This window comes from Columba livia, chromosome 2, assembly GCF_036013475.1.
Source record: "Columba livia isolate bColLiv1 breed racing homer chromosome 2, bColLiv1.pat.W.v2, whole genome shotgun sequence".
NCBI classification, from domain to species: domain Eukaryota; kingdom Metazoa; phylum Chordata; class Aves; order Columbiformes; family Columbidae; genus Columba; species Columba livia.
The window spans coordinates 140,549,025-140,572,379 of NC_088603.1; the positions used below are offsets into that span (position 1 = coordinate 140,549,025).

The window sequence follows — 23,355 nt, forward strand, 5'->3', positions numbered from 1 at the left end:
AAGGCTTGTACCACAGTTTTTATAAGAACAATGGCTTGTCCCTGCTAGGGCTGGGCTGTGTGGTCTATGAAGCAGGATGGACATCATGCAGAAAGAACGGTCCTCAGTAGTCACAAAGAAGAGCTGCCCCTTGCATGTGTATTTTATGGTGTTCCACCTTCTGCTGCTGGGAAGTCGAGGTGTGTGCCTCCTCAGGAGTGGCAGAGTGTTTGTTTCCTTTAGTTTTTCAAAGGCTGATCCAGTCTTTGATCCAGTAGCAGCCCACATAACTGTTCTGCTACCTAATCTGATGCGTGAGTGCAGCCTGAGAGTGAAGATGCCATCATTATGGTCACTGTAAAGGAGCGCACAGATCTCCTACACCCCCAGTTTGTGAGTCTTGTTGGTGTCAGAGAGAAGTGAGGGAGAAGGGAGCTCTGAGCTTGGGTGTGCTGTCCTGAGATACCTGTTTACTCTTCATCCCATCTAAGGTATTTACAAGCCCATTTCAGCCCCAACTGCCCTGTCCGCATGCTTGGGAGATTTTAATAGAGGAAGAACACATACCTGCTGCCAGGGAGCCTGAAGTTGAAATCTGTGGGAGTGTCTAGACATCAAGCGCTTCTCCCCTCCCACGTGCAGTTTACACACGCAGCCATCTGCCGTGGATTCCAGTCAAAGGAGTCCGCGGGACCTAAGCAGACAAAGTCTATCTTGTTTTGACCGCCTGAGGGAACCAAACCATTGAATGGAAAGAATGAGAGGGGGAAAAGAGGAGGGGGAAAAACAGCAGGGTTACTTGGAGAGAGCACTGCAAGACTCAATTGAGGGGTGATCGAACACCTCCAGTGCTGGGAATCAGTCCCTAAGTGCTCCTGCTCATGCAGGGCCTTTCAACTTGCAAAAGCTGCGGCCTCAACTGAGACTGGTATTACTTAGAGTCAAGTGTGTTTGGTCAAAGCAGCTCTTTCTGAATCTCCTCTCTGCCTCTTATCATCATAGTTTTGGCTGAACTATTTCCTCAATTTTTTATTTTTTTTGTCCTTTGGTATAGTGAAGGCAGTACAAACTCCACCCCAGACCAAATGACTCGTCTCATGACACATTAGAAGAGCAAGTATGCCACGTCACAGCCATTTCTGAAGTCTGCCTGTTTTTTGTGCTAGTCCCTACAGGCTTGCAGTACTAATGCTCATACCATTGAAGGTATGTGCTGAGGAGCTCGTTCCGCTGCAGTGCCAACACCCTTTGACTCCACCGTGCTTGTGGACTGACACATTTCAGTCCCCTTAGCTGAACAAGTCAGCTTGTCATGCATATTCTGTAAAAAAGTGCTCTGAAAAAGAAGTGCTTTACATGAGCTGTATGTTTATCTGTGTTAAAGTGAACGTCTTTTATGTTTTCATTAGTTTGAGATGAGATAGGTCTGTGCTGACTTTTGAGGCACTCTGGCACGTATTCTTTATTTGGACAGCAAACATGAGCAAAGCCTGATGTACCTGGTGTAAGACTGATATAGCACTCCTTGTCAGATGTAAGAACTGTAAGAGCACAGTTCATCTCATTGTTTTCAGAAGAAAGTCCTCGATGTTGCTCAGTAGTGTTTTCTTGAGAATAACTGAAATATGGCCTCTGCTCTAGAACATGACTTGGTCCTTAGCAGGCAGAGGATTGAATGAATTCGGGATGTTCTAGGTCTGGGGTCCCGCTATTCAACCCTCAGGTGGGGATGATGGCTCTTCTTGTGTGACTTTTCCTGGTAGCACAGGCCTGTCTGTCTGTCTGCTTTCTGGCCTGCAGAAGAGATTCTAGGGATCAGAGGAAACAAGGTGACTTGGTTCCCTCACTCCAGACATGCAGGGGTCACTGCTCTAATTTGGTTTTTGTGCTGGCTGGTGCTTCTCCTGGGAGGAAGGATGCTGCAATGGATTAGATGCAGCACCAAGTCTGAAGATGCATTGACATTAATAGGAGAAGCATGTGTGTATGTGTAAGCAAGTCCTTAGTGCTTGAGGAATCAACCCAAGGACATGACATTTATTAAGCAAGAAGAAAAGGTATTTTCTAGAATTTAGGCTATGTGCTGCTATAGATCTTTATTTTTTTTTCTGAAGAAGCAGGAAGATACCTTCCCTCTTTTTAGCAGGAGTGAGGAGAAAAAAAAGCTGACTTTTCCACAGTGCTGTGCTGTGTGACATTAGATCAGTAGTGTTTTCTTTTAAAATAATTTCAAATAAAGAAGATAATACTAGATTGCAGCAAATATTATTTAGAATCAGTACCATAATTTGACAGATACTGGAACAGATTCAAACATGGACATAAAAGGTGAATATGGAAACTTTAGAGTGGGGTTATTTGTGCTCTAGAGTTTTGCCCATATTTTTTTGGCAGGATAGTTTGTATGATTCATGTACACAACACAGAAACTACTGCAATGGTATGTAATACATGAAAATTATTAGTATTTAGTGTTGAAATTTGCCATTGTTTAATATGCAGTTTACCCAAGAAAAGAGGAAATAATTCCTGTAGAGCCATTTTCTTGCATAGTGAAGAAGCCAAATTTTCTACTTCTGGTAACTCACAGCAGCAGAAGAGGGAAAATTGTAGTCACACTAACAACTTTCAAATATCCTTGGATGTAAATGCTTCTTAATCTACTGAGGATCCTTCTTTAATTATCTGTAAATTGATGGGAATAGAATGCACTTCTGCTTTTAAACAGCATGTCATATAGACACTCGATGAGATTTGTGTATGGCAATTACGGAAGCAGAGGCATGTGCTGGAGGAAAGGAAAGGCTGGTGGGATGTGAGGTTCTGACAGCCTTTTAGGAGAAGAAAACATGTGTCTTTACAAGACATCTTGTTCATGTCTTTCCAAAGTGCACCTACACAGCACGCCCATATGCAGCAGTCAGTTGCACGAGGCACTTTCTGGTGAATCATACATTTAAGGGGGTGGGTGGATGTGTGCACATGCATATTAAACTACTTTTGTGTCGTCTAATTCCTCTCATTTGCATTCCCACACTGAATGTAGACAGTGAAGCCAATGACTTCAGTTAGGAAGGAGGTCTAAGTTCATGATGGTGATGAAAAGTCTGCCTGGCTTCTCAAACACCATATGCACTTGCTGCATCACCAAATATCTTGTTCTCTCAGAAGAGAGAATTTTTACTCTTTCCAAAATACTGTATCCCAGGCACACAGTTTCACTTGCCCAGTGAAATGCCAGCATACTTTCATTTCAGATGAGAGAAAAATATACCGATTGCATGTCTCAAATGTTAAATAATTCTGCTTGCAGCAATTGTTTTATTATAAATGATTTAAAAACAGTTATTACTAGAAATTATTGTTTAGAGACCAACAATTTATTTTTAGAAGGGCAAAGGAAATTAATATTGAAACCATTTGGGTGTCTCATTGACAGAATGCAGAAACATCCTCTTTCTATAACTGATAACACAGCTAAGAATCAGTGTGCCTCTGAAGTGCAGGTTTGGACAAACACTTAGATCAAGGTTGTCACAGGATGGACTCTCAGACCTCTGGCGCTGAGTCCAGTTACAACCATTACAGCCCTGGAGGGATTCCAAGGAAATGTATATGTCCCAGAGACAGGTGGACTTCCTCCCTCTTGCTTTGCATTCCTTCTAAAACACTACCTTATTGGTAACATTAGGAGCCCTTTGGAAAGAAGTGAGAAGAGGGTACAGATTTTGTAGTCAGACAATTTTAAAATACTTTGTTCGTTTGTTTGATATTTTAGTATCATACACACTTTGGAGAAAGGACCTTTGTGGTTTTGGTTCTTTGTTATGGATGGTGTTTTTTTGTTTTTAAATAGAGACCCAGCATCCAGTGCAGTATTTCCTGGAAGAACTGAAATGGCTGGGCAAGGGATGTGCACTTCTGATTATTTATTCCAATGATAGCTCTTAGCTTTTTAGAAAGCTTCCTTAGGATTTACTGTAATGTCACTTATTTATGTCAAGGTTTGAATGGTCCCTATAAAAGTTGCAATAGCTCTGAGTTAATTTTGCTGCTTTGGCCATTCCTTGGCCAAGCTAATGAATGCACCCACTCAATCCTACTACAGTCACACTCATTTATTTTAGAGAGGCAAGCAATATTTCGCAAGAACATTAGCTCGTGATGTGCTATGCATAAGACTCAAGCTGGTGTATATTACCTCTTTGCAATTTACCTATGAATAACTCCATGTGAACAATACAAGAGGTAGTCTTGATGCATTAGGCAACACAGCTGAAAAAACAAAGATGTACCATAAACTGTAAAAGAGAAAGTTTTAACTTTTTTCATCAGTAATTTGTTTGTTATTTCTTACAGCTGATTACAAGGAGAGTTTTAATACCATTGGGAATATTGAAGAAATCGCATTCAATGCTGTGTCCTTTACTTGGGATGTCAATGAAGAGGCAAAGGTGAGGAAAACCCATGGTATTGCTTTATAAGTACCATAGACCCTTAGTCACTGTTTCACTTTTTTCCTTTTTAACAAATAATAAGAAGGGTAGGTAGAGGTGAGAGAGCTCAGTCTCTGCAAAGCCAGGCAAGCAGTGGTCTTTCACTGACCTCTGATTCTGGCCACCTGTAACAGGGAAGACGACATGTAACAGCTGTTGGGATGATATTGCGTTCACACCTGTATCACTGGCAGATAGAGATGTAGTTCTGAGGAAAACCTGCAGGGCCCTCACAGTGTAGTTTCTCACTTGTGGTCTCTCGGTGATTTTCCATTTATAATATGGCCAACCTCAGAAACAGTTGAAGGTTTTTTTGTACTTTGAAAGTGAGTGTGGGACATGGGACGAATATTTTCTTTCTTTAGATTATCAGCTTCCTTTCTACACTATTAACATCTCCAATAATCAATATTCTATAAGCTAGACTATGCTTTGTGCAGTTATTTTTATAGTGTTACACAGACTGTCCTTTCAATTGAAAAGGAATGTATTTTTGAGGAGTGATGCATTCTTTTTTCCATTTTGCATTTGGGGATGAGGTTGCTACAGTGGACCTATAAACCAGGACAGCAGAGCACCATAACAAGTTTCTTACAGATAAGGTTATCCAAAGGGTGGCAGAGTGTTTCAGTTGCATGGACTAGTGTAGGAGAAATGAAAAGCTGCTGGTAATTATACAAAGAAGTTGGCCTCTGGAAAGCAAACAAGGGAAATAGGCTGTAAAATGAGCAGGGGTAATGCAGGACTCTCGGGGATGTAGAAATAATAAACAGCAAACACTGTTTAGCTTAGCAAACTCATTGATAACTGTTTTCATGTTGAATACAAAATGGCCAATGTTTAAATAGTGCTAAGGATCTTTCAAATACAGAGACTTCTTCGTGCACGATTCCCCACTGCACTTCTAACAGAGCAGTAGAGAGATTACACTGGGTGTGTGAGTGCTGTGAGAGACTGCATCAAGCACAGAGTGGTAGTGTTAACACCCACTGTCCTGACTTGCTGATGGAAGGTGCCGAGGTTTGTAGTAACGGGGATTTTAATCTCTGATGCACATTTTAAAAGAAAAGACCTCTAAAGAAAAGAGCACTTCTGAAAATTGCCTAGGTCTTTCAAAAGCTGGCCTTGGTAAACAGGGTTGTACTTGGCCCAGTTGCTCATGGTACTATATTTAAACATGTAATAATTACATTCTCATCACCCCAGATATTCCCCTATTATGTGATTCCATTTCACAATACAGTGGTATGTTGTCCTCTGCAGTCACACAGGTGACTTGTGTGTGTATGATCATTCTGCAAGCAAATACAGCCAGTACAGTACAGTACAGTACAGTCATGTTGGATCTCCAACATGACGGACTTTCCTAAGGACCTTTAGAGAAGTGCTACAGGGGCTAGAGCATGGCAGTCTCGTCCTGCCACCAGCTACCGTCCCCATTGCCAGTGCTGGCAGTTCTTTCACACACTTGCATTTGCAGCTGCAAGCCAGACTTAGCAAGACACCGTGTTGATCCAGGAGAAAGAAAAGCACATCAACTAATGTCAGGTGTTGTCCTTGGCCATTTTGTCCTGATCTCACACCATTCACATTGCTCCTGCCTTGGGTGCCAGAACATTTAAAATACAACTCTTGCGATGATCACTGGAATCTCACACAGTGAGATTTTAAAATAATGACTCTCTTGTTATTGCTGCATTAAAAAGTGTCAGAAATGAAATTTAAGAAAGAGACTCGTACTTCTGCAGGAAGTAGTCCTTAAAATGCAAATTGGCTTATGCATATAGGTTTTGGGTGCTAATTATCAAATATCCGATCATTTAGGAGCTTGAACTGAAAGGGTATTTATAAAAGTAGGAGGATTCATAACGTGGTTTGGTATTGGGCTATCAAGCATAAATCAGGTTGTACCTGTAAGCTTATCATCATGCACTAAAGTGCTTCCCTCCCCGCACACGTGTGCATGTACCCACATGCTGGCTCTTGTTGCAGAGTCTCATGCAATAACCAGTTGCACTGGGTCTGGGGATTCCCATAGGATGCCCCTGCGGTGTTTGGAAGCTGTGGACTCTGAGGCATGTCACTGAAGGCTGTTTTTTCTCCAGCAATTACCTCATCCAAGAGAGATGAAGAATTTCAAGATCTAATTAGAGACTCTTTTCTCTTAAGCTTTTTGAATGATGATCTTTAAACTTGCTCTATTGTTTCTGCTCAGTGTTGTTTTCCCTTTTCACCACAATTTGAAGATTAAAACTTAGCTTCACAGGCATGAAGGCTTTTCTCTCCCGAGTCAGACAAGAGCGGCACAGAGCGGTTCTTTCTAGGGCCTCTGAGATTTGGTGTGATGAAGTGCTCTACTGGCCTGGAAAGAAATAAAGTATTGGGGCCGGTTCTGTTTAATTTCTTTATCAATGATCTGGATGGGGGGATCAAGTACACCCTTAGTAAGTTTGCAGACAACATCAAGTTCAATGGCAGTGTTGATCTGCTGAAGGGTAGGAAGACCATACAGGGGGATCTGGACTGGCTGGATTGGTGGGCTGAGACCAAGTGTATGAGGTTTAACAAGGCCAAGTGCGAGGTCCTGCACTTGGGTCACAGCAACCCCAGGCAGCGCTACAGGCTTGGGAAAGAGTGGCTGGAGAGGTGCCTAACAGAAAAATAACCTGGGGTGTTGGTCAACAGCTGGCTGAGTACAAGCCAGCAGTGTGCCCAGGTGGCCAAAAAGGCCAACAGCATGCTGGCTTGTATCAGGAATAGTGTGGCCAGCAGGACTAGGGAAGAGATCATCCTACTGTACTTGGCGCTGGTGAGGCCCCACCTTGAATACTGTGTTTAGTTTTGGGCTCCTCACTACACAGACATTGAGGTGCTGGAGATTGTTAAGAGAAAGGCAATGAAGCTGATGAGGGGTCTGGAGCACAAGTCTGATAAGGAGCAGCTGAAGGAGCTGGGGCTGTGCAGCCTGGAGAAAAGGAGGCTGAGGGGAGACCTTATAGCTGTCTACAGCTACCTGAAAGGAGGTTGTGACATGGGGGGTGTTCGTCTCTTCTCCCAAGTAACAAGCTACAGGATGAGAGGAAATGGCCTCAGGTTGTGCCAGGGGAGGTTTAGATTGGATATTATGAAAAATTTCTTCAAGGAAAGGATTGTCAAGCATTGGAAGAGGCTGCCTGGGGAAGTGGTTGAGTCACCATCCCTGGAGGTGTTGAAAAGGCATGTAGATGGGGTGCTTAGAGACATGGTTTAGTGGCAGGCTTGGCAGTGTTAGGTTCATGGTTGGACTTGATGATTTTAAAGGTATTTTCCAACCTAGATTATTCTATGATTCTATGAAAACAGACTGTTGTTGGAAGTGCATGGGGGAGTGGTCTTGAAAAATCAAACAGAAGCAGCAGAAGTCACCGAACCAAATCTCTCTCCTGGGAGACTGAACCTGCATCTATGAGCACCAGATTTCTCACTTTTCTACTCTACCTGGAGGGCAGCTGATTTAAAGCCAGATTTCTCCTCCCACAGCTTGAGCAGAGCAGTGCCCTCTTCCTGGAAGGCTTGCAAGATGAGGGTATAACAGTGTGGATGTGACAGCCAGAATCTGCCTGTTAACAGTGAGTGTGCTGAGGGTTTGTAAGGCAGCATCTCAGCTGGATCCTATGTGGAAGAAACAGGCATTAGGGTACAGGCAGAGGACTCTGTTGCTTCAGTAATGTGAAGGGAACTGGGCTGTTGGCTCCAGCTCCTGGTGCTCAGTCTCTCATCTTCTGACTGCTGGTTGGCAAAACAAGTCAATGGAAGAGGGAATCTTGTACAGAACATGTAGAGCTGTGGAATAGTCTCACCATTGCTTTCCATGAACTAAGGGAACAGCACCAAAGTCAGAAACAGAACTCTGCTAGTGTTTCCTCTGCTGTATCTGGCTGACAACAGCAGTTCCCTGGCCTCCTGGCAGGGCAGATCTGTGACCTGGAGCACATCCTCACTTCTTCCTAGAACAATGTCCTTTTCTGCTGGGGCCTTGTCTAGAGGTCACCGTGGGGCTTGTGGTTCAGAACAGGATACAGGGAAATGAGAGGAAGGGTCTACAGCCATGTCAAACTCTTCCTTATGCTGCCTTGAGACAAAAATACCGTGGAATAAGAAAGCAGAGGTAGTAAGTGAAGAATGCTTTTTGTACAGTCCATCCTTGTTTCACTCCTGTATTTACTTCTGTATATAAATGTGCAGCATTTATAGGCAAGGTGATTTGTTGACTACCTTTGACTGAACTTGAATGCTATGCTTGGTATTTTTAAAGGAGTTCTTTTAAAAAAGGTGAGGAAAAAAACAACAATTAACAAGAATGGGCTGACTTTTTAACCATCTTTTAAAAGTCTTTTTATGATATGCTAGGAAGTAGTAAGTTGCTTTGCTGTTGCTGCTGTCTGGTTGACAAAGTTCTAGTGAAGGCATTTGAACAGAGAGCTCAGCTTCATTTTTGATAGACATGCATCTGCCTGCTTGCAATCTGGTTGCTGACAGAAGTTAGTTTGCAGGAAAGAGAGTTAAGAACCAGTACTCTCCTGGTCAATGGAGAACATCTTTGTCATAAATCATGCTGATTCTTTGAGTTTTTCTTCTCTTCAGTTAATGCTTTGCTAATTTAAAATGGTTCAGGTGACGTTACTCTGAAAAAATGCATGCATTGTGTATTTTTACGGAAAACACTTTTTAACCTCAAATTCAAAGGTGTGACTTCAGTGAACAGTTGCTAAAGAAAAATGTCATCTTAAAGCAGACAAAAAATACTTTTCAGTGGTATCCACAAATTACTAATTTCTGCAAAGCGCTGCAACTTGGATGTATGGTAACAGACATGCTGATGGACATGTTATTCAGGCAGGTGCTGGCACGTGCTTTCTGGTATGTACAGAAGTTGTGTGTATGTAGCTGTTGTGTATACTTGCGTGCAATCATTGTCCTGCTATATTTAACTGAAATGTAGATCTTTAATCCAAAGCGTGCTGAAGCCTCTGGGAGCCTTTCCAGTTATTTAATGAGTTTTGGCATAGCCCATACAGTAATAATACAGTGTTTTCAATGAGTGATTTGCAGGATTAGGTTCTCAGATGTTGTGGGCTGAAGTGAGGCATGATTCCAGTGGGCATAACTGTAAAATCAAGCTGATAGAGTAGCACAGTCAGTCTATCAGTGATTTCTTTAACATTGCTAGCAATACTTAGGACAAGCTTTGACTAGTATAAGAATTATTTTGTTCTTAATTATTAATTTCCTTCCTAACTTAGATCAAATTTCATTTAATTAGGGAGGAAATTAATATTTTCTCTACTTTCAACATTTAAAGGTTGGAGGAAGATACTTTATTTGAGAAAATTAGTACCAGAAATTATGTAGGATTAGACTTGGAAACTGGTTTAATAAACCATGTCTGTGTGTGTATACATGCATGTATATATTTTTATATATATATATGTCACGCATGCACACGCATGTGTATATATCAAAGAAGCGTTAACCTGTGGTAGCAAATAATGTTAAAATTTCTGTGTGTACAAATGGTTCAGTAAGTATGCATCTGAGATTGAAGGCAAATGGCATTTTTATGTAGTTGCTGGGGTGTGGTGTGGGTTGAGGAAGCTTCAAAAGAGTAGTGTAAACATTTGCTGGAGACATTTGTATTGAAATAAAACAAAGATCTTGCCTTTGCATGGGATTTATAAGGTAACGACTGGCAGAAGAAACTATAAAACCACACTTTCTGTGTATCCGAGGAATGTTGGGATTGATGTTAGTTGTTTGAGAGAAAAATCATTTAACTCTTTGTTGTTAAGAGTCTGGAGGGATGAACCCCTTTAAAACAAGGTTTTGTAAAGACCCATCACCCAGGTGTAAATTCTATGTACTACAAGTATTCAGTAGAGAAACTGCTTAAGTTTTCTGATTTTGTGCTATAATACACTGTTCCCTCCCTTCTGCCCTTGGCTCTTTCTGTAATGATGGGAGCCCGAAATGTAAATAGTAATAAAAGGCCTATATTTGAGGTTTTGTAACTGTAGACCTTTAAAGTGTATAAGCTGAGAGACCACAGCAGGAGTTGTGTTGGCTGAATTAAATGATAAAAGGGGAAATGCATTTCTGGGCCTTGCTTTCTCTTAAGGCAGGTTACTATGTTTGTGTCTTGTACATCACTAATTATGCTGCAGTGTTTAACAAACAGTCAGTAATTCACATAATAACAGCTACACTGTGGAGGAGTGCCTTCCCAAAAGAGAGAGTGCTTTTTCTAGACGTGCTCTAAAACCAACAGAAGAGTTGTCCTTATCTTAGGTCCCTTTTGAAACTTTCTCAGGCACCAAATATTTCTCCAAATTAGTTTTTCATTGCCAATGGCATGCCTGAGCTGGAGACTAGATGGGTGGAACTCTGTCATTAATTGCTCTAATCTAAAATATGCTGACATTAAAAAAAAAAGACATCAGTGTAACAACAACCCAAACTTGTTCCTGATAGCAGAACGTTTCTAAAATCTAGTTTGTACAGGAAAAAAAAAGTTTGTAAATGAATTCAGGTACAACCATAGTCACACTCATTAAAATAGTTCTAAGTCATGTGTAGGCAGGGCCCTAGGGGGAAAAAAGCAGTGATTTCTGCTCCTGCTATTGTCATTTCTACTTAACTCTACCATGCAAGAGACCAGAGCAAGGAGGCTCTCAAACCAGAGTGTCTTCCAAGAGAGGTAGAATGGGGCTTCCCTATTTTCTTGGCGGTCAGTGGGGTTGCTTTGCTCCTTGTCTTACTGAGAGTGGGGAGTACCTGCGTATGGACATGAGCTGCAAAGAGGGAGAGATGAGGGTTGCAGGGGGCAAAGCAGGCTGTGCTTGGGCAGGCAGGTGAAACCAGAGCTGGCTGCATTCCTTGGCTGCTGCCTCGGAGGCGAAGGTTTCTGAGCAGGGGAGGGGCAGAGAGAAGGAGACTGTCCATAGGGTTCCCCCGGTCCCGTTCAGCGCAGCAGCTTGCTGCACCACGGCGATAAAACTGGTGCAAATGTTCAGTCATGCATAGAAAAAAAACCTCCTAAAATCAACTGAAGTAACAGAACTTATGCCCTCTTCCCCCTCCCTCTGCACACCCCCAATGTTTTCCAAATCCAGAGTCAGTGTTGTGCTAACAGAAGATTGTATGGAGACAGAAAATTTTCCCCAAAATAAATTATCTGTGTTAATTTGAAGCCATCTATCTGCAAGATTTAAATGATGTAGCAGAAAGTATAATACACTTCATGCCCGTGAAGGTACAGTCATTGCTCCTTAGAGAGATCCTGATGTATTACAGTGTCAGGACTAGGATATTGAATCTTACAGCACCAATCTATTATTCATGCTCAATCTGTTATTGCTGTATGAGGACTCCTAAAATGATCAAGTCTGTCTTCCTCAGCAACTCCTGCTCTGTTCAGCGTTTCTGGAGGCAGTGGAAGAGACGACGCACAGTGTATGTGGGTGATTAAGGTGGGACAAGGTCTTTTGTAACTTCTCAGCTGAGTATGCAGCAAAGGTGGTAGATGCACAAGCTGCTGGGTAGATGCAGTGCCTGCATGTGCCCTCTCACATTTTAACATACAGTTTTGAAAGATCCTTGTGCAGAAGTATGGGCTAAAATATAGCAAGACCAGATTCTGGTTTGTGCCAGACCTCATTCCACTGCTCTGTGTTCACACACACTTTAAAGCATTGCCCAGACTCTGTAAAGGAGTCCGAAGGCAAATGAAAATGCACGCCATCATATTTCAAAGGCATTTGCACCCGTGTCCACACTTACCTTTGGAGCTGGCGAGACCAAGTTGTAATTTGAAACAGAAATAACACTATCTGCTTCAAAATCAGAGTTTCACCTAGGGCCCTTCCCCACCTCCCTCCTCTCCCTGCAGTTAAAGTTCAACTATTTCATTTGTAAATGCAGCTCTCTGATACCATCAGAAGCAGAAATGTGGAGGTGCCATTAGCTCAGTCAGGCAAACAAGCTGCTCTGGCTCCATCATAAAAAACCAACTGTAACGTTAATTTCTACCATTAGGGTAAACTGTCCCCACACCAGCCCTACCAGAGCCCTTCTTTATTCTCAGCTGCCTTTCTTTTAGGGATGTTAGTATTCTGGTCACTCATTTTTCCTGTTTGTGGACTGTGGAGGGTTCCTGCTTGCTCCCCTCTCCCTTCCTGATTCCTCCCAGACCTCCGGGGCTCTGTTGGCCTCTCCTCTGCCCAGCCAGGTGTGCATCAGGTCTGTTTGAGAGCCGCTGCAGATCTCTTCCTTCCTGAGTGTGCTCGTTCTGCTGGAGCAGCTTTCTCTGTCCTGTTCCTTAGTTCACAGTTTTGGTTTGTTGTTGGTTTTTAAACTGAGGAAAAGTAGAGTCAGGTCAATAAATAATTGGCCCAAATTACTATGTAATGCACATATTCACCACTGGAAAAACAACTGGATTTTTAATCCAGTTTAATCTCTCAAGTTTCATGCACCCTATCCTGACTGAAAGATGCCAGGGATGTTTCCGTTCATGGTTCCAGCTTGCTTTCCATCAAAATAGTCCTTAGGAGATTTGGGGATGGGGGACCCTTCTGCCACGTGTTGTACAAGCTCATGGCGGATGAGACACACCTTGTTCTGTACCGGTGGAGTTAGTGGGCAGGAGGTGGCTGGTGGCTATTGACACGTAAATGGGCATAGAAGGAAAGCACGAGAGGGATTTCTGAAGCAGAGGCACGCAGGGCTTGCCAGGAACCGAGGACAGTATCAAGTTGCCTGGATGCTACATGGCAAAGGGGACTTCAGAGAAGAGATAGGGAGTCGTTTTGTAAATGTTTGAGAACTCCCTCCCCAGTTTGAAAGGCAGGATGAGATACTTTTTTGAAATTATAGAAGGATTGTGAAGGACCTTTAAAATGAAGACGAGGAGTATCTGTTGATAGGATGGAGGAAGGGATACAGCTGATGAGAGTGTGAAGAGAACTGGGGGCAGGCAGAATGGTAGGGCTTTTCTTTGGTCACACTGAACTTAAACTAAGAGCTGTTGGAAGAACAAGCCAGACCAAAATATGTCTGGAAAGGACTATGAAAGATGATCTTCCTATGTCTATATTAACAAATAATGCAAGCATACAGAGCAGGTTTGTAGAGTGAAACAAGCCAGGGCTGAAGACCTGACATCCACATGAGACATATTTTAGGAGGTTTTATCTCAGATTATCTTTAGTCAGTTCCCACAGACTGAGTAACCATTAGCAGCTGGAGCATGTGAGGTGTGCTCCTAGGACACATCTTCTGGTTTGGCTCTTCCAAAAAGAATATAGCTCATGTACTCTGAGCTCCCTGGTGTGAACCGAAAGGGAGGTAAGTTGGGACAATCAAATGATTCACTTCATATGTGAGCTCCTGATCCAAACTGAAGCACTGATGCTTTAAAAATTCATCTTTCTTCCCAGCATGGGAGCATCTTTGCTGGACTTAGGACAGAAGTGGAGAAAAAATGTGTGAAATGCCAAATGTGGATTGTAGCTGAATTGGTTTTTTTTTTGAGGGAGGGTGTCTGCTTTTATTTCCCCTTTGTTGTCTTGTGTTTCCAGAAATTTAATAGTTGTTTGCACCACATTTAAAAAATAATCTCTCTGCCACACAGATTTTCATCACAGTGAATTGCTTGAGCACAGACTTCTCCTCACAAAAAGGAGTAAAAGGGCTTCCTTTGATGATTCAGATTGATACGTACAGCTACAACAACCGCAGCAATAAACCCATCCACCGAGCCTACTGCCAGATCAAGGTTTTTTGTGACAAGGTAAGTGAAAATCACAATTACCATGGATAGAGAAGGAACCTTGTTAGGCGGTTTATTACTGCTGCATTTTAGACCTAATGAAATGTCTTTTCTTTCCCTGAAGAGTTATGTTTCATGGTAGAATTTGGGCCAGCTATATCATAAATCTAACAGATGATCATGTAATTATTTTACTGTTTTGCAGCCTCTTTGGCCCTGATTCCTCAGCTTGTAAGTGATAGTTGGACTGTTTAAGGACAGCATGTTACAGGTTACAATACAGGAATGTCAAAAAAGTCATAGAAAGCACAAACATAAAGATCTCTACTTGGAAGGTCAGTGCTGACCATAGGGTCATGCAAGCTCGTGTCTGATGATGTTATTCCTTCTGGTTCTAACAGCCAGGATAGGTAACATGTAAACTTTGTGGAATGGTCTCTTGTAGAAAAATGCACTTTTCAGAAAAGCCTGCTAAGTTCTCTTTTATGATACAGTGGAAAACACCAAGTCCCAGTGATGCATCTGATTTTTTTTTCTTCCTTGCTTGATTGCAAACTATTTTGAAAGCTCCAGCAAGCCTTTTGTGTTGCTAGGATTTTCTTATTAAAAATAAACTGCAAAAATAAATTAGCCATTTCCATTTTGTAGTTCAGTAACTATTGTTTTTTTCCCTCTTTTGCTCACTCATTTTGCAAAATTTGGTTCTTTTACAATGGGTTTTGCCACTCCTTTGTGAGAAGTGGTAGGATTTTTCAGCATCAAAACATAGATCATTCCTTAATGAGTCTGACAGTGTCATGGTCAACTGTATATACCACTGAGTAGAAAGAGTTGCTCAGAATTGTTCTCTCCCTGAGGATTCTTAAATGTGAGCATGACCATGTTTCGGTTGTGTTTCAGCTGCCAGATGATGACTTTAACCCTGCTGGGAAAGATCTTCTGGTGGGGAGCTGATGCCTGGATTCTAGTCAAGGTTCAGGGATTCAGGAGCCTACATCTGTTTAAGTGACTTGGAAATTTATCCAAATTAGTCTTGCCGTCTTACAGGTGGGAATAGAAAGGCAAAAAGCCATGCCCCAGGCAATAAGTAGCATTAACATTTTAATGGAAGGGTAAGAGTTCAACTGTTCCAGGTCTCTGTGCTGCTGCTTCTTCCCCATTTTCAGTTCATTCCCTCGTTGCTGTCTTGAGGACGGGATCTTGAGGGCTAATCAGTCAGTTGTGTTAGTGGAGCAAAAACTTTGGAAGTGATGAATGTAAATATAAGCACTGAGGCCTTCTTGCAGTCAAAATGTTATGCTTTTAATTGTAACTTTGAATGTCAAATATTTAGAGATTTGAAGCTACAGCTGGATGTTAAAAGCTCAGTAAATATCAAAGTAACAAGTCATTTTCATCTACCTGTTTTTGAAAAGCAATTAGAAAAATCTGAATTATTTAAAAAAGGAAGGAAATTCAGAGCACAAACTCATCAAGTGTGACCTGTAGACAAAACTGGTGGAGATTTTGAATAATGCATGTTCTTTGCATCTATTGGCTTAATTGGTACTTCAAATACCGAGACTAGAGAGCAGGAAATGGGTGTTGAGTCTTTTAATCAAAACTGTCTCAAAGTAGAAGAAAAGATCACAGGGGTAGTTAAAGTGTTATCCACCACAAAACAATATTGAAAGTGGGAACTAGAGGGCTCAAGGGTATCGATAATGGCATATGTATCTGTATAATACACATGTAGACAAGCATACACGCACACAGATCTTTTTAACTTAATGCAGGGCTGAAAATGAGTTGAATGAATGAAAATTATTGAGGTCAATTCACATGGCGGTTTGTGCTAATTGGCACTTGCAAAGAGACCGAGGCCTGCTTCTCCCTCACTTAATGCTGTGTCTTTACTAACACCCCTTCGAGATGGTGCTTTTGAAAGTAAATAAACGGTTGGAGAATTCCCGCTTGCTGGCGGCACTGGGAGGGTTGGTCGGGCTCAGAGGAAGGCAGATGGTGGGGCTGGGCACCCCTGTCTTTCCAAGATGCTGAACAAGCCCTGGCAGCATTTGAGGTGGTGGCGGATGGAGGCTCCCAGGTTCCGTTCTTCTGCCGAGTCCACTACTCGCCCTCTAGTGACACGGACAGAGTTTGCTGCCTCTGCGAAAGGCCCTGACGCTGGAAGAATTTTTGCCCAACTCTTTGTCATGATTATTTAAAAATCTATTACAGGGCCATTAAAAAAACCCAGCAAATGTATAATCGTTTTTATACGTTTAAAAAGTGTGAATTGCATTGCTGTGCCCCAATCTGACAACCCCAAAGAGAAGCTGATGAGAAAAGTGCCTGATTTATTACGATTATCTGGGTTAGAGGAACTGCACAGTAAATGCCTCCCGCCTAAGTACTGAAATATATCTTAATTTGACACATGGAAGAAAAAAATGTTTCTCTGCCTGACAGTGTTCTTACAAATGGTCTTTCTGCAGTGGTGGTGCCTCTTTAAGACTCGTAGATGTGTTTGTATGTTAACTTAGATAAATCACTGGTAGAAGTGTCCAGTTTTCAAGAAAAACGTTTCCCGATAAATGAATATCCTTCAGGTGAAACACAGCGTATCTGTTGTGGTAAGAGCATCCCTGAAGAAATAAAATTGCATTTAGCTAAGTGGTACATATTTTATATATATATTAGTATTTACTCAGGCAGTTGCTTAAATTTAGTATTCATTTACATATAGACTAGAGAGCAACACCAACTCAGATCCATGTGTGCTCTAAGTGACATATGTGTATGGAGATAAAGGCTACAAAGGTTGTAATTGTGTGCTTGCTCACTGTTCATTCTCCAATCTCTTGTCCATGTTTATTTTCCAGTAAGCAATCTTCAAAGCAAACGTTACAGGGCACATCTTGGTTTTGCACTGCTAATTCTCTCTGCCCTTACAGTCTTTTTATCATATGCAGATCACTGGTGCTGCATTATGAGAAGAGAATATAATTTTTATTCCTTAAGTGGGTTGTCAGGGAAACTTGCTACCAGGCCTATTTATATTTATATGTTACAAGATGCTTTAGCCAGTGTGTATGAAGGAACTGGGGATTCAGAAATGTTTTTTCTTATATGTAATTAGCTTTGCTGAAAAGAAGCAGAAGCATTTGACTTGGCAAACATCATAACATTGTTCCAAAAATCAAAGAAATTGATCTCGTTTTCCTTCCTTTGGAAAACTGCATGTCTCATTTTCCTTACTCTGGAAAACTGCATGTTGTTTGGCATATGTGCATTTCCTCTCCTCTTCAGTATGGATAGTAATAGAGAGAATGGGTTATTATCAGGTATTGAGCAACTCTAATTGCCTTTTAGTCTTCAGCTTTAGAGAGAAGAAAGCTGAGGTCTATAGATAGGCCTGTCCTACCAAGTGTGCAACACTTTGTCGTTGATCTAGAAGTAGGTGTACACATGAGCTTCACAGTGGTGATGGGAATGGTCCTTAGGATGGTAAGGGCTTCAATAGGCTGGACCTGGAATGCAAGACATAAGCTTCAATGAGCTGAAGACTTGCAAAAAATATTTTGAATTAGCTGAAATTCATAGACTGTGTTTTGTTAATGGTTAGTGGTAGAAGTACTCGTTCCATTTATACAAAGGCCAGACATGAACGAAAAAATGAAAAACTCTTTCAATTATTTGGCTGGTTAGAGCCTGATTTATAGTCCCTTATTGAGAGGGCTATTTCATCTGTCCTGAAGAGATATGCAAAGTGTGATTTATTAGAAATGTGTCAGATAGCTCAGCTGTGCACTGTCCAGCAGAAATGCTCTGGTATGTAAAAATCTTATTGTGGTCTGTTGTCTCAGCACCTACAGCAATGATGTACATCCCGTGGGCCTGGCTGGCCCTGCCCTGTGCCGTGGGGGATGCTCTGGCTCAGAAGGGCTGGCAGTAGTTTTGTGGGGGTTGCAGTTGCCACGTTTTGAAGTGGCACAAATAAGCACTGGTGGGTGGGAATGGCTGCTCTGCTCAGAAGGTGCCTGCTTCCCAGGGGACCTGCAGGGGCCTTGCTGTGAACCAGTGAATACAAAGGTGTGAAGCTTTACCAAGTTCATAGTTGCAGACAATATAAAAGAAAAATCGGCAAAACATACATTAATTATTGTGTAGGGAAGGTCGAGTCCTCCTCAGTTTCTGCTTTCCTGAGAGGAAACTCCTGCTCAAAGCCACAAATGAAATTACTTTTGAGGTTCATCTCTCTACCTGGGAGCAGCAGAACGGCAGCACTGAGGGGCAGGTAGGGCTGTGGCCACCTGGCAGAGCTGCTCTGTGCAGCACAGGGCTGCAGGGATGTGCCTATGCAGGGCAGTGCCTCTGAGGCATATTTGTCCTCCATTCTGCCAAAAAATGGGTGGCCTTTGAAGATACAAATGTACCCCTAGAAACAATTTTGATAAAGGGATGACTTTGAATTCCTTGGCTTCTGTGGTTGAGGTCAGTGACAACCAGACTGGGACCTTGGTCTGGAGGTGATGTTTCCATCAGACACCTGCATGTTTTTTAAAGAGCTGTTTATTCCTCCAGTTCTGTCAGTCTCAGGAAATTTATTGATAGATCACAGCCAGGAGTACATCTTTCCTTGTCTTCTTTTCAAGTTCGGTTCATTGGCTCATATTTTGCCATCTTGAGTGGATATTTTTGGCTTTCCTCACTTCCTTCCCCTTCTCCCCTTTCTTTTAAAGAAACTTCTAATTTTAATTTGGAAAAAAACCTTTAATTTTGAATGCTGACTGTCTGTGAGCATATGGATCTTTAATACCCTCCACAGCATGACTATTTTCATATTTATAGAGTGAATTAGGAGAACTTCAAAGGAGGTGTTGCAGCTTTATTTTTTTCTTTTAGTTTTATTTTCTAAACTTGTTGAGAGTGTGTTTACATAACAGAAGCCAGCAACTTCCCAGGAGTTCCTGGGGCCTAATAAGGCAGTGCTACACTGCTTTCCAGTTTCTGGAGGGCTTCTCTGTGTTTGAAATGCCTGTATTTTTCTGTAAGAGCCCTTGCATTGTTGACAAGCTGCTAGTGTAGCCTTCTTGCACTGCCAAATCTTAAAGACCTCTACAGAGCTGGCCACAGTGGAGCAATGCCACCCCCAGATGAGGTGGGTGGAGGAGAGTTTGGGGAAGAGCTTGGCACAGACGATAGAAATCTTGCACGTGTTTTACGTCAGAACCTACACAAAGCTTTTGGCCTGAGCGCTCCATCCTTCGCAGAGGCGCTGGGCTTGGGTTGCCCTTTTTACTGGTTGTGGTGACAACAGCCCTTGCTATGGCCTGCACGCTGCCCAAGCTGGCTGTCCTATCTCCTCCAAGCCAGCATGTGGATGCTTTCCTCTTGCTGGCTTCAGCTCTGGGGCTGTTGGGTGTGCCAGCCTGAGTTTTGGGCACAGGTGATTGATACAGAACTGGCTGCCCCTCCACATTCCCCAACAACTTGGACAGATATATCTGTAATGGGATAACCAGTCTCGGTTTCAGCATTTCTCATGTGTCCATCGCTGTAGTTCACAGGGGACGATGCTCGCAGTGGTTCCTTTTTGGATTATTGTTAGTTGTCTTTTTTTTTTTTTTTCCATCAGGGAGCAGAAAGGAAAATCCGAGATGAAGAGAGGAAGCAGAACAGGAAGAAAGGCAAAGGCCAGGCATCCCAAGCCTCGTGTAATAACTGTGAGTAATGTGGGCTTTTCTGGTTTGGGGTTAAGTCAAGCTTAACATGCCTCGTCTCACAACTGTGTTGCTTTGTGATCCTCCCAGCAGCTGAAGGGAAGTTGAGTGCACTTCCTCTGCAAAAAAAGAGCGATATCACCTTCTTCAAAACAATGGCTGACCTGGATTCTCAGCCAGTTCTCTTCATTCCAGATGTTCACTTTGGAAACCTACAAAGAACGGGACAGGTAGGACATGCTAATGGGACAGGCCAGTGCCCACCTGCTGTCCAGCTACCTGCGCTCCAAGGCAGCTCTTAGGGAAATAAATCACTCTTCCTGGGGGCCACTTGTTTCAGCTCTGGTTTTGGTAAATGCATCTCTTGGTGAGTCACTTAACAAAGACCTTACAAGAGACAAGTGTCTTTCTGAGTTTTGTGTGTGAAAAGGGAGTTTATACTTCATTAATAACTGATTAATTTGTGTTAGTTACAGTTTTGCCATTCTTTTGCTAGTAAGAAAGAATGGAACAAATTGTCAAGAATTTTGAAGTAGAAGGTTGATTTGTGACTGAGAGACACATTCTGGTTTTGAATGTGCTATTTGGCTTGTTGAAATGAAATGAAATGCCACCTTGTGGTAGCAGAGATCCCCCTCTCTGTGACAATGGAAAGCAAAGACCAACCTCTTGTGTCTAAGGAGGTCAAAACTAGGCTCACTAAATACCACTGCTCATTTCCTCGTGGCATCACCTAGAAATCTGTGAATTCCTTGGAAGAAAGTGTTTTCACTCTACAAAGTAAAAATCTATTGTGCTAATATTAATAGTCAATATTGGCTTAGTGCAGAATTCACAGAGTCGCTGTCACCACCAAGTGTGAGGTAGTCTTTGCTGACTTTACTCTTTTAAGACCTACTTTATTACTTGCTGGGAAATTGCAAACGTGAACTGGAAGGTCAGCCCTGACAATGTTTTTAATAGGAACCTGTTATTTATTAACATCTCAGGAAGTAGAATGAGACCTTCATGCATGTGTTTATAAAGACAAATAGTAGATGAGGAAATTTTGTATGCGTCTTGCTGCAAAATACTAAAATAATGAAGATTAAATGACATTGAGTTGGAATCATCATTTATTTTTAAGCAGTGAGGATTGTGTTAGAGCAAAGCACAAGGAGCACAGACATTGCAATTACAGCTGTCACTGACTTACTCTCCAAAATTGGAAAGACACCCACTCACGTATCAGTGCTGGGTACCTTCTGTCCTCATGGATTTCAAACCAGAATGTGGATTTGTCTCAAAACAGGAGAAGGTGGAAGCATTCCTTAGTATAAGTAATCCTGTAAATAATTTTCTAAACTAACTGGAAGATACCCCACTCTGCTGGCACTTAGGCAATACTCAGTCCTGTCTTTTGCTGCTGTCTAGGTTGCAGTATTGGTATCCTTGTTATCCTGAACTTTTCAGTTGGGTTGTGTATTATTTAATGTAAGAATGATTTATTATGACAGTATTTTGTAGCCGCTTTTCAGCTCCTGAATGTAGAATGAGTTACAGACCTCAGCTTCACACACATACACCTGAGCTATTTTCATTGCACAGGTTCAGAAGTGAAGGCTTCCAGTGTGGTGGGTTGACCCTGGCTGGACACCAGGTGCCCACCAAAGCCCCTCTATCACTCCCCTCTCCTGGGTCAAGATAAGAGCAGGGGGAGATCATTGACCAGTTACTGTCACGGGCAGAGCAGACTTGACTTGGGGAAAATTAATTTAATTTATTGCAAATCAAATCAGAGTAGGATAATGAGAAATAAGAACAAATCTTAACACTTTCCTCCCACCCCTCCCTTCTTCCTGGGTTTAACTTTACTCGCAAATTCTCTACCTCTTCTCCCTGAGCAGTGCAGGGGGATGGGGAGTGGGGGCTGCAGTCAGTTCATCATGTGTTCTCTCTGCTGCTCCTTCCTCCTCAAGGGGAGGACTCATCACACTCCTTCCCTGCTCCAGCATGGGGTCCCTCCCACAGAAGGCAGTCCTTTATGAACTTCTCCAACATGAGTCCTTCCCATGGGCTGCAGTTCTTCAGGAGCTGCTCCAGCATGGGTCCTCCATGGGGTCACAAGTCCTGCCAGCAAACCTGTTCCAGCCTGGGCTCCTCTCCACGGGGCCACAGGTCCTGCCAGGAGCCTGCTCCAGCATGGCCTCTCCTCAGGGTCACAGCCTCTTTTGGGCATCCACCTGCCCTGTCGTGCTGAAGGTAGACCTCTGCTCCACCATGACCTCCATGGGCTGCAGGGGCACAGCTGGCCTCACCATGGTCTGCGCCACAGGCTGCAGGGGAATCTCTGCTCCGGTGCCTGGGGCACCTCCTGCCCTCCTTCCTCTCTGACCTTGGTGTCTACAGGGCTGTTTCTCTCAGATATTCTCACTCCTCTGTCCAGCTGCAGTTGTGCAGGTTGGGATTTCTTTTTGCCTTCTTTAAATATATGATCCCGAAGGTGCTACCACTATCGCTGATGGGCTCAACCTTGGCCAGCGGCAGGTCTGTCTTGGAGCCAGCTGACATTGGCTCCATCAGACACAGAGGAAGCTTCTGGCGACTTCTCACAGAAGCCACCCCTGTAACCCCTGCGCTACCAAAACCTTACCACACAAACCCAGTACAGAGCTGAACGTACTCCCAGTCTTGCCAGCGTGAGCGCTGGGACCTGCCCGAGGTGCCTCACAGCCCAGCAGAACCAGGGCCTGGTGCCCGCCCTTCGCCCCGCGCTGGCGCCGTAACTCAGCAGCTGCAGTGCCGGTGCAGTGGGGGCTGACTCACGGTGCAGGCACATTGTGAGGAATTTGGCTGACTGTTCTGTAAAGCCTTTGACAACAGACTCTCATTTTTATACCTCCCCTGCTACTGTCAGCAGCTTTTGCTGCTGCTGTGAATTTGGTCCCAATGGCTGTGAGCTACACTGATATACACAAAACAACAGTCTGGACTTGTGCTTTTGCCAACAGCCTGTGCAGAAAAGATCAGCTGTACCATTAGTAGTTGTACTTTCATTAGGCCTGTAGTTTGATGTTGGTCTTTATAGTTTAATTAGATTTTCAGACAGTATTAAATACATACATACATACATACAAAAGCTTGTGAGTGTTGTGGCTTAAATTGTATTAGGGCTAATTTGGGTGAGTAGTGATCTGATTCAGGGGATTGTAAAGTAATTGGGAAAATGATATAAACCAGGGGAGAGGGCAACCTCTGTGAAAATGTTTAATATATTTCCACTAGATGATATTCAACAGCAGTTTTTCTAAGCCACACTTTCTCCAAATCACAATTAGAACTAGAGATGTTTGTGTTTTATAGAAGGAAAAGGATTTTTAGCATATGAAAAACT

At 42.8% G+C, this 23,355-nt stretch overlaps 1 protein-coding gene across 10 annotated transcripts in view; it reads left to right on the forward strand.

Annotated features, from left to right (window-relative positions):
• Positions 1-23,355, forward strand: part of GRHL2 (grainyhead like transcription factor 2) — a 71,011-nt gene that overhangs the window by 27,913 nt on the left and 19,743 nt on the right. For 8 of the 10 annotated variants that reach the window (XM_065054135.1, XM_065054131.1, XM_065054137.1 and 5 more), the window contains 4 exons: positions 4,339-4,433; positions 14,143-14,301; positions 19,898-19,985; positions 20,073-20,212. In XM_065054135.1, the coding sequence (XP_064910207.1) occupies positions 4,339-4,433; positions 14,143-14,301; positions 19,898-19,985; positions 20,073-20,212 (482 nt within the window). The remainder of the gene's footprint in view (positions 1-4,338; positions 4,434-14,142; positions 14,302-19,897; positions 19,986-20,072; positions 20,213-23,355) is intronic. The other 2 variants (XM_065054133.1, XM_065054130.1) reach the window with 1 other exon arrangement.